The 12,007-nt window shown below is 30.4% G+C and overlaps 1 protein-coding gene across 3 annotated transcripts in view; it reads right to left on the bottom strand.

Annotated features, from left to right (window-relative positions):
* Nucleotides 1–12,007, bottom strand: part of LOC147079686 (LON peptidase N-terminal domain and RING finger protein 2) — a 235,771-nt gene that overhangs the window by 12,960 nt on the left and 210,804 nt on the right. For all 3 annotated transcript variants that reach the window (XM_085943281.1, XM_085943271.1, XM_085943276.1), the window contains 2 exons: nt 4,191–4,309; nt 959–1,081 (listed from right to left, as the gene is read on the bottom strand). In XM_085943281.1, the coding sequence (XP_085799407.1) occupies nt 959–1,081; nt 4,191–4,309 (242 nt within the window). The remainder of the gene's footprint in view (nt 1–958; nt 1,082–4,190; nt 4,310–12,007) is intronic.

The raw sequence follows: 12,007 nt of genomic DNA, 5'->3' as shown, positions 1-12,007 counted from the left end.
GAATCCACGTGAAGAAGTGGCTGAGACATATGTTGCGTATGAGAGTTCAACACTTCGTACCCTTGTGGCAGCCCTTCCTAACCCTGCAGCGGTGCTACAAAAGTGATCTACATGCTGCAGGTCTGGCATGGCGGGAGGCGCGAGACTGATGAGAGGCGATGGATCGAGGGAAGTGGCGCGAAATTTTGCTTGCCCTATGCCCCAATACTGGGTCGTGACAGGGTGAAAGAAGAAGAATTTTATCCGTATAGGACGCAAATAAGGATCTGGTTCAGTAGTTTTATTTCACGAAAGTGCACTCCCGCTCCACCAACAGAAATGCACAGATCTGTTGTACCTACCTTTAAGAAAAAACACGGATTGATCGTTGAGTATACTTTGATCGCCACTAATTTCGTAGCCGGAAAATTCAACGCGCGGATAAATTTCGCCATAGAAATACTAAGGATTGTCTTATTTAGATATAACTTTTAATAATTCGAGCATACGGTCTATCAAATGAGTTACACCCGTAGATTGTTCTTTAAATATATTATTATACTCTAGCATAATGCAGCCACAGTAAAATAAACAAACAAAAAATGGTAAGAAAATCTTGTAGGTACTTAACAAAACGATTATCGTTGTCAATTTGCCGTGAAACCTAATTTTCAGAGTAAGTATGAGTACATAATAATATGTTTCTAGTACTTAGTTGTAAAAGTAGGCAAGTACATATTATTATACTATTCTTATGATTTGATGTTCTTTTTGTAAGTGTAAACACAAATAATAAAGTTCACATTTCATTTAACCTAGTAAATAAAAATGTCAAAATTTATTGAATTTTTGGTTATTTATTATGTACGTCGCAAAACCTATAGACGAAAGAAACAATATGCACTGTGTCCACTGTGTATATAAAATCAATTCATATAAATTATTATGAATAGATACAGAGCGACTGAAGAATATTTACCAGAGTAACGTGCTTCCTGATAGCTTGTGCGTTGTAACCAAGAGAAGCAGACACGCAGAAAGAAATAAGAGCCTCCTCGTGTCGACTGATGTTCGAAAGTACAATCCCCCGTACAAAATGACCCTGGAAACAATTTCAAACAAAGGTCAGTAACAGTAAAATGTACGAGACAAAAATAACTCAGGGAAAGTAAAATATTCTATTACAAAAATGGGTTAATATACTGTGCAAAAACACTATGAAATTTTGACATTAATTCTCAGACTAATTAATATGAACTAATATTTATTTATCTTGCGTTATCTATGTGATGAAGAAAATACCTAGTCAATAACAGTATGTCATCCATTTTTGCAGCAACACAGTCGGTTCAAAACAACAATATTTGTACCTACGACTACGACTTGACAATATTGTCGCGTTTCAGGATTCGATATAATGTCTGCGATTATTACTTACCATTGGACATTAACACATGCGATATTTACATTTAACGTCTGAGAATGTTCCATCAGATATTATTCAACCTTTATAATTATATCCCATATCATTCCATAATAACGAAATAATGAATGAGACAGCTGTATCTAAGTTGCTAATTTTGTTTTTTCTATAAATGTTAGGTTCGGGTAAATTACTCTATAGTTTATAATATATAATATACAACGTGTAACTAACTAACTACTCGTCTTATTGTAAATATTTACAATTGACACATCATTGTATGTAATTAAACATATGGGACTTTAATAATAGTGTTTGTAAATATAGGTATTAATTTGAATGATTTCTTAGTATGCATTTAATATAATATTATAAGATACCCCACGATGGACGAGTGGTAACGTGTACGCTTATGAAATCGAGGGTCTAGAAATCGAATTCCGGATTTGTTAGATTTATTAAATTCAATATGTATTTGAACCAAAAGCATTGGCCGAATAGGTTCAATAAATGGCTAACATTCATTTTTCATAAAAAAAATCTATATTAATAAACCTCTTCATCAATAGGTATATATTATATCGAATTGCAAGAGGTAAATAAAATAAGACGGTATGTTTTATTATTAAACTAGTAGGTATTTAAATATTGCCAATGATTTGACACTATCGTTATTATCCGTTATTATTTTTCATAGTACCTATCTCAGATAATATACCTACCTATTAAAATAAAACTTAAACCTACATATAACAAAGAAATTAAATTAAAAGTGGGACCCACCGCATTTTGAGAAAAGTGCTGTACAAATTTAGCTATTAACTATTAAATTATTAATAATAAATTATTCATCCAGTTATCACAATTTTTGTTTGTTAATGTCTACCTACCATGTGTTAAATATTACCAGGAAGTTTGATCATTAATTAATGTCGAATCCAGCTTAGTAATTAGTTGAAAATTTGATTATTCACATCAGCCATTATTGGTATTCAGGAGTCGGCAAACTCTTGGACCAAATGAGCCAAATATGCGTGGCACAACGGTTAAAAAAAATTCGAGAGCCATACGTATATTTTTATAAATATGATTTATTTTAATGAATTAATTACATTTTATCATTGTTTATTTATTAAGTGGAGAAGATTTCCTGTATAAAACTACCATATGTATATGTTTTTATTGTTGAAATTATAAATATATTTTTTACAGAATATGAATTAAGTACATACAATTTTCACGCATTCTTTGCTTTTCTTTGGGAGAGTTTCTGTATGTTCGGTATGTAACTTGTAGTTTTTAATTTCAGGCGCGACTCCAAATTTTCATCATCGGTTATTTGGCTTCTCTAAAAGCTATTTATATTGTTCATGTTTGAAAATGTTTGTTCACATACATACTATGTAGACTCGAATATGAGTGCGGAAAGCTATTCCATGAATTAAAAATCGTAGTATCTACCTTATATGTAGATCTTTTAGAACGCTCCACTTGTGTTGTGAAATTAAATTGCATTTTTCTCTCTCTATATCCTCAATTTTGGTGACCAGACCTAACCTAACCTAACTACAAATTTGGAGCTCCATAACTCTTTGCTTGTTAAATCTACCAATTAAATTGTATTTAAAAAGTGCTCGTATCAATATCAAATGGAGAAAAAATTAATTTGTCGACTTTTGCAATGGGCAAATTTAATACAACAACAATCATACCTTTTTGCATCAACAATCATGGAGGAAAAATTAGGCTCCTGATAATGTCATTATATAATAATATAATAAGTGTACAAATCAATGACAAAAAAAATTAGAATTTTGCAAAAGTTTTTGTAAAAATTGGGAATTGGGAATTTGACAAAGAGCCGCACGCCAATACCCAAAGAACCGCGGTTTGCCGACCCCTGGTACATGTAGGTATATTTATTATTATTTGACCAACAGAAAAATACGGTTTCCCAATAATTTAATGTGTATTTAAGGTCATTACAATATTTTGAAAGTTTACATTATTTTCTAAGTGATTGTTTACATAGCTGTTAACGGTTTTTTCGTGAAAATCTCAAAATACAAGATTAGGACGATACCTGACTATGCAAATAGTTCCCTCAAGTAGGTTTCGAATGAATTGAAAAAAATAAAACCGAAATAAAAACATCTTAAATGTTGGAGGAAAATATCAATATTCTTTTCGTCTCCCTACATAATATCAATAGAGATTAATTTAGAAGAGAGCAATAACCGAAGAGATAGCTCCCCCAATCAACGAATGACGCGAGTGATATGATTTATCATACGAGAACTGAGTGGAATATACAGTGAATAAATACCAAATATTTTGAAGTAAACCTTCTTCTGTCCGAATCCGAAATCTAAATTCTTTAGTGAATACCTTTTAATTTTTAAATCATTTCTTCATGTCTTCAAAGCAGACAAAATTGACCATGGCCAATGGTGTTATGTTACTGTCCTTTTATTTTTTTTACCACAATTGTGTGTTTCAACATTTAAAACATGTTATAATCGAACAGTGAGGGTAAGCATAGCTGAGAATATCATAATATGATAGTTTAAGTAGATAAAACCTGTTCTGATTGTGATTATTATTAAATCGTGTTGAATAAGTAAGTACATAATATAACATAAGCTTGTTGTCTTTTATTTTAATTTTATTATTACCGTCCATCATCAAGAATTGACAAATGCGCTTATTAAAACGTTGTATAATCCAACATGTTTAGTAAAAAGAATATTATGTTTATAGTATGATTAGTAATATTTTTTTGTTTTACCTTGCTCCACGTGGGCCTTAATCTGACGACGGTATCTGCATCCAGCAGGGAATCAGACAGTCTGTTCATGCTGTTAAGGACTTGCGATCTCACGGCCAGCACCTTGTGGTTACGAGGAGCTGTAAGTCAAACAACAAACATTCTGAACATCCCTAAGTCTTTTGAACACACCATCTTATTGTTATCAAATAGTATTACAAAGTAAGTGTTTGGCCATTATTTTATAATACTCAGTAAGGATATTGTAACACATAAAACATAATTCATAAAATGTGGCAATCATAACAACACACGGATATAAAGATAGTAATCGGGTAAATTAGTGAAGATATTTGACAGTACTGCATGTGGTAGTTATGTTATGATCCAGTTTTAAATGTTGGGTGCGCGATTTATTAGTTTATGCAATTTTTAAATATATTATGCGAGATTAGTATATAATACCTATGGCAGAGTAGAACTCCGGGTAGCAAAGCTGTTAAATACGAGTGTCTACTGAAGGAAGACACCAAGGTACACAAAATTAGCTGGAACTGGCTTATTCTATAGGGAATGGTACAACATACTACGGATTTCGAATGTGAAGAAATATTGGACACGTGTTAAATAATTATGTTATTTTTGATAGTTATATCTGTATCATAATATTAATATGCATTAAAGTTTGTCACGTAAACAAAACCAGCAATATTTGAAGACAAGTTGATGCGCTTTGTGTCGATTAGAGTTTATGGCCTAAAGTAATAAAGCGAACCCTGCTTCAAAACCTTGACCCATGCCGAATTGATTTCATAATTATATCTTATTAATCTGTATTTTATTCATTGCAATAAGTTAAATATTGCGTTTCAATATATCGAAAAAAGCTATATATACACATTATTATGTTATGTATCATGTATAAAATGTTGACTCAAAACACTTGGGATAGATATTACCCATGATAATGGAAAACGCTAGTTCTGCATGTCTCACAATATTATCGACTCTCTATATAGAAAACACACAAAAAGCCATTCTCTACTTTTGTTTTTTTTTTTTGGAAATGAATAGCATTATTGTTTGATATACCTATTCTAAGTTAGTGTCATAGGTACTTGTCAGGAAAATCATCATTTAAAATTTGATATAAGTACTTAAATTTTATTTAATTAAGTACAAATTACTGACGGTAGCATGTCTATGTACTTAAATACGGTCTTAATTATGTAATTATAATACATCCGTATCCTTATTTACGTAGGTAGTTTTATTTTAAATTAATTAATAATAAGTATTTAAATTTCTAAAATTAGATATTGATTTAAAATCAGTTAAAACATATTTTTATAAGTGCTAATCATCGTTACATAATAATTATTATCAATGTATGTACTTCAAAGTATGTGAAAACAAATGAATAAAGTGTATTATATTAGAACAGCGAAATAGTAAACATAAAAAACAGTATTACAAAATAATAGCATGTATAATCACGTAAAAAAATACCTATGCATACTTATAGAAGAAAGCAAACTATGAAATGAATATTAAACGCATTATGAGATAGCTTAGTGTAGGTGATATCGCGCAATAGTATTTTTTAAATACCTATGGATATTTAATCTTTATTAATTAAATCAATCATTAAACAAAGTTACATGACGTATTAATGATCTGTCATATTTTGTGCAATTTGTGGTCAAGTAATTTTAATTTGCGACTAACAACCGTGTAAGTAGATAAAATATATGAATGGCATCTACCAAATTGTATAATTTTACGTTAATTCATTAAAAAATATGTTACATAATAATATATATGTGAAAAAATATAAATAATATTGGATGGTGGATGAAGTACATGAAAATGATCTTGTGATATTATTGCAAGGGAAAAAAATGTTTCATATTAGATTGATTTGAGTTGAGAGAATTAAAAAAAATATATTTGCCTATAATAATCATGGTGTAAAAAAATATATAAATGCTGGGTACACAGTTATTTCATATTATTAAGTATTATTAAGGTACCTATTAGCGGAAAATTGAAAGACTATGTGTCACGCGACGTTGTTTAATTTAAATACTGACGAATAATTCATTTTAATACAGGTAGGTACCTAACCGTATCACGGATATAACGTTTTGCCGGAACTGAGTTGACATAAACTTATTCCAAAAATAAAAAGGAATAAGAATATTACAAGGGGTTAATGTTCAATAATAATTATATTATAACACCTAGACAGGACAGGACAACTTTGTATAATATATCATTTAATTATAACAAAGTAGCAGGTAATAGGGAAAGCTAATTTTATTAATGACCGGTTAGTAATAAAAATAAATTAAAGAAACTACTATAATTATTATTTCAAATTATTTTAGTAGACCACACACTATCTACAGTGCGGTAACCGGACAAAACAGAATATGACAAAACAGAACATGACAAAACAGAACAGCCAGAGGAAAAATGAAACATCAATTTTTGTGGAATCTATTTAGGTTAGGTCATTATTTCATTGTACCTAGTCACCCAATCATTTTGAACATATTATATTGATTAAGATGAGTATCCTAAGCATGCCGGCAAAGTCCCGTTTATTTGAGGCTTTCTAGCGATTAGGAATGCAGACATTAGGTATATAATTTGATTTATTATGGCGTATTGAAAATCTGTGCTATTAAAAATCTATCAACATAATAGAGATACGACAATAATTTCAATATTAAATTTATATTTTCCCTGAAAGGTCATAGTTATATTTATCATTGTTCTGTTTTGTCACTGTTCTGTATCGTCATGTTCTGTTTTGTCATTTTCTGTTTTGTCATGTTCTGTTTTATCATGTTCTGTTTTATCATGTTCTGTTTTGTCACTGTTCTGTTTTGAAGAAGAAAATAGTATATACCTAAACGTTATTATGTTTTTAAACGTAGTTTCGATTATAATTTTATAAAACAACCTTTTATTATTGCGTTCAATGTTGTAAATACCACATGCACTAATAATAATAAATATTTGGTGGATTTTAATAACAGTCTCCACAAATATTTTTTTAGTCACGGTCACACGGAACAGGTTTTCTCTCACAATACGTTGATGGAACTCCTATCAAAAATAAACTGCGATTTTTTTAATCTATGAAGCGTTAAATATATTTTGGGACAAGCTGATAGCATTGAGAAAAGTGTACAATACAACTATTTTATTCAATTATATAAATAGGGAAATACACATTTATAACTTATTGTAATCAATATTTGTTAACGAAACAGGTTATAAATTATACAGAGTGGATCAATATCATGATGCCAGTTATGGATTATCCCTTGTAGCTCAACAAAGTAAATATTAATTAACAATTTGATGAGTATCTTTCATCCCAGAGACACGGGCCTGCACAATAATGTCGTCCTACTTTCATAACATGTAAGGAGATATATGAATAATTTACAGGGTATACGTTTCGTGCTTATACTCGTACCTTAATTGGCACTTGTCATCTTTACTTATAACTTCGAAGAGCGTGAGGTGGTTAGACTACGAAGAAAAATACATAATATCTTGGGTGACTAAAGGCGGTGGTAGGAGTTTGCGGTATTTAGAAGTTTCTTAGAGGTGATCAAGTCCTACATTGGGCTGTAGTGTTGTTGATGATGATATGAACTCTTGATAATAATACATAATGTTTTGTGTAAATGTTCAACATCGATAAAATAGCGATAAAGTGTCGTTTCTTGTAATGTATCATTGTAATATTGTAATGTCAATGTTACATAATGTGTAATGAAGTGATTACAAAATAAAGTCTTATAGCGAATTCGGCTTTGTATTGGGCTTATGGTATGTTTATTATTCATAATCAGTGTGTACACAAATTGGTTATGTAAGTGAAATTTAATTTAGCGATGTTTTTCGTAAGTACGAGTACAGTACTACGTAAGTTTCAGAATAAATATTGAGAATAAATAAGAGTTTTAATTTTTGATACCCAATTCCTACACGCAAGAAACAACTAGTGTGGCTACCTACTTATAAGTAATTATTGAATCAAGGCGTATGGTATTTTTTATGGAAAATATAATTTTAGACCATTCAAATTTAATATTAATGATTGCCCCACCTTCCGATAAATTATATTGTAACGTAAGTTATACAAGTAATAATTGTCGATGTGTTTCTAGATCAAGCGATACAATTGTATTTATAGCAAAACAATTAACGAGAATATTAAGTTACAATATATATTTTAAGTCCTTCTATGTAATAGAGACGTGGAGACTTACAGAAATAACACTTAGAAAACTTGAAGCTTTCGAAATGTAGGAAATAAGCATGCTCCATACTAGCATAGTGGTTCTATCGAAGATGAAAAAGACCAAATAAATATACATGCGATACTTTGGTTACATCATGTGGCATGTCGAGAGAAATCAACTTCTGCACCTTTCATTGAAGGGAACATTTTCGGAAAGCTTTTTTTCAGAAAGTTTCCATGCCTGTTGAGAACAAAGACAGGTAGGGAAAAAATGTCCAAACTCATCGCCGATGTCCTGTAATGGATATGGGACAGAAAGAAGGGAATATAATAAGAAGAAAAACTGACAATATGCTTTTGTTTTTCTTATATAAGTATGGTATTGTTGCAATGGACTTTAGAAAATGAAATGCATCTATTTGTTGATAATTTACGCTTTTGACTAAGCATAATATTATATTACGCGAGATATTTTTTAATAATTGTTAAGAATTCGTATCAAAACTTTTTCATCAAAACGCAAGAAATCATTACCGCACTTTGCAAGCTTAAAAATATTTTTCAATCAATATAAGTATATAATATGTATATTAATGAATGAGAATGACTGGTCTATGGATACATTCACATTGAATATTTAAACAGATTCGTGAGAACGTAAATTTCTATTAAATAAACAATAATTAGGCGTACACGATACGTATCAGTAGATTCGATATTTACATAGTCACATTGTGCTGTGCAACTTTTATTATGTGTGTGTTTAATAAAGAAGGGGATTTATTTTCGCCAGTTTACGAAATTATCAATTTTGTATTTTTTTCCTCTCCCTATTCTTTACTTTATGTATAAGAAACTCAGGCCATAAAAAGGGTGGAAAATTTTCACGTCTATCTGGCAAAAAAAAAAATACTAAAAATTATTCCAAGTAGGTAAGTATTTTTTTTACAGAAATTATACGGGTGTGACCCTCTTCTGCTTATCATAATATCACAGTAAAAGAAAAATAAACTTTTAGCAGTTTAGTTTACATTTTCCATGTTTGGATAAAAAAAATGCAGATTTATGTTTGGAATAAATTATTTTTTGCGCTAGCCGAAGTTTCAACGCTCATATCTCGGTCTGTAGGTCGCGGGATCGAATCCAGCAGCTGAGTCAAATATTCACACGTTTCTATGAATACATCCTAAATAATGCAGCAACCCTAAATAGATTAACTGTACTTATCATCTGTGGTAAATTTTATGTGAACTTGTGGGACTATTAATACAATAGGGAGATGCAAGATGGTGATATGGTCAACACGTACATTTAGATATTATATGAATAAGTATAAGTATTTGCAATGAAACGCTGTAGTGATATTTTACTAAAGTGACTAACTTCGGAAGCTTGGAACATTCACTGTCGGAAAGTTAGATTGGGAAAAACAATGTGTGCGAAAATGAAATCCTATAACCCCGGGGTAGGGAACCTTTTCAAACTGAAATGTCGTGCTTAGTTGGCTATAAACAAATAAGACCACAATCAAGAAACTTAAATAGATATAAGTAATTATATAAATAAGCGAATAGTAATATTTTAGTTTTTATTTCATTTAACTGGTTTTCTCATCAAAAATATTTTTCCGCCTAGAATTAAGGGCGAGTATATTTGACGGTTTTTTTAATCCATACTTAGGTACTACTTATGTTATTATTACTAACTAAAAAATGTAAAAAAATAAAATAAAAATTAGTTTCATTGTCTAATCGTACGTAGCTATTTATATTGACGTAAGAAAAGGTATATAATATGGATTTTTATGTAGCTGCGCTTATAATGGCGGTGTTTTATTGCCTTTTGTTAATCATCATTATTACTCTTTGGTATTTTCATTTTGTTGTATATTTTATAACAATAAGATATGAACAAACCGAATTAATGAAAAGAATGATTATTCCGAAAAAAATGGATTTATACAAAAGGCCGCACGTAAAACGGCTACAATGCCGCAGGTTCCCCACCCACGTTCTATCTATAACACACATACAAACTAAATACGTACCTACAGTAGAATTGTATTAGCTGTCAGAGGGTGTTTTTCTCCAGTAGGTACTATTATCATGAATAATTTTATTTGAAGTTTCTTTATTTCATTGCTCTATAATAAATGTAAAATTCGATACTACAGGCAAACTTTACGAATATCGTATATCGCTTCGCAAGGACAAAAGACAGCTACGTCGTAATAAATTATACGTACAATATAAATTATTGATTATCCTTTTTATATCGGCGATAACCATTATTAAAATTAAATAATTAGGCAGGTACTTTAAATTATAATACTACAATTAAAAGTTGAGTAGATAGATATTTAGATCTTTATATCAACCCACTAATACCAAACACATAGCGTACTAGAATTTGGAAAATTCTACAAATCACATAAGTTAGCACTCTAAAGAGTGATCTAGCATTGTCAGTTTAAAATATTGGTAATTACGTACTTCTCGATATATGTATTGTACGTAAATAATTACCTGTTAGTTTTTACCTATGTTTGTGTCTGAAACTGTGTGTATAGATTTGAATCCCGCGTCTGATAAAATTATGTTTTTTTCAATACATATTTGATTTGAAGAACTGTTTTTCGAAATAAATAAGTATGTAAATGTTACATCCGCTATCTACTATCTAGATATCCATATGGGCGAAAATCGTAATTTATCTTTTATTCGCTGACTTGGTGTATCGAAAAGACAGCACAAAACACACACATCAAGTATTTTATATAAGACAAAAATAATCCGGTCACGTCTTGTCACTTTGTGCGACGAACCAACCTTGCAGGTGACCCCCGAACGCTGTGTTACAAGTTTCAACTTCAATGTTACATAACTCACTTTTGACAAAACAAAGCAAACTGGCGGCAGAATTACGAGGTAAACATACGATATTTTAACGCCGTCAGCGGACTCGCACCATTAAGTTAAACAAGACACACCTTATGGTAAATTTCAATATTAAAGTTAAAGTTGATGCGTCAGCAGAAAATGCGAAAGACATAAACGTAAATTATTGCAGTGTAGGTGGATTTTCACTCTTTAACCACACATTCACATGTTTACAGAAGACTGACATTTGTACTAGGGATTGCAATACCGTAATTATATCTAATGGCCACCCGATGGGCAACGCACCAGTTGCACTCGTTTACGTTTTTGAAAATGAATTGAATGTTGTTTCTTCATTACTTTGTACTTTATTCACTGTTGCCTATTAAACTGAGTATATTAGTTATGTGCTGCTTAAATGCAAATATATTGACTGAATCCAACAAAAGTAAAATAATAATACACCTATATACCTATTTGTAAAATTGTCACGATGAATTAACATAATCTTATTTCGAAATAGAAAGCAAATATTATGATAAAATGTTCAATTATTCTATAATAAAATATTGATGACTGACTGTACAAGCGTTGAATTGAAGAAGTTTTTCTTGCACACTTATTTGAATTTAATGAACTAGCCTTTTTGATGCTTTTAGTTAAAATTATCAATAAGTACATATTTTCAAATG

This window comes from Rhyacophila brunnea, unplaced genomic scaffold, assembly GCF_057557595.1.
Source record: "Rhyacophila brunnea isolate RB1 unplaced genomic scaffold, BYU_Rbru_1.0 scaffold_1, whole genome shotgun sequence".
In the NCBI taxonomy this organism is placed as follows: Eukaryota; Metazoa; Arthropoda; class Insecta; order Trichoptera; family Rhyacophilidae; genus Rhyacophila; species Rhyacophila brunnea.
This window is presented reverse-complemented; position numbering and strand designations above follow the sequence as displayed.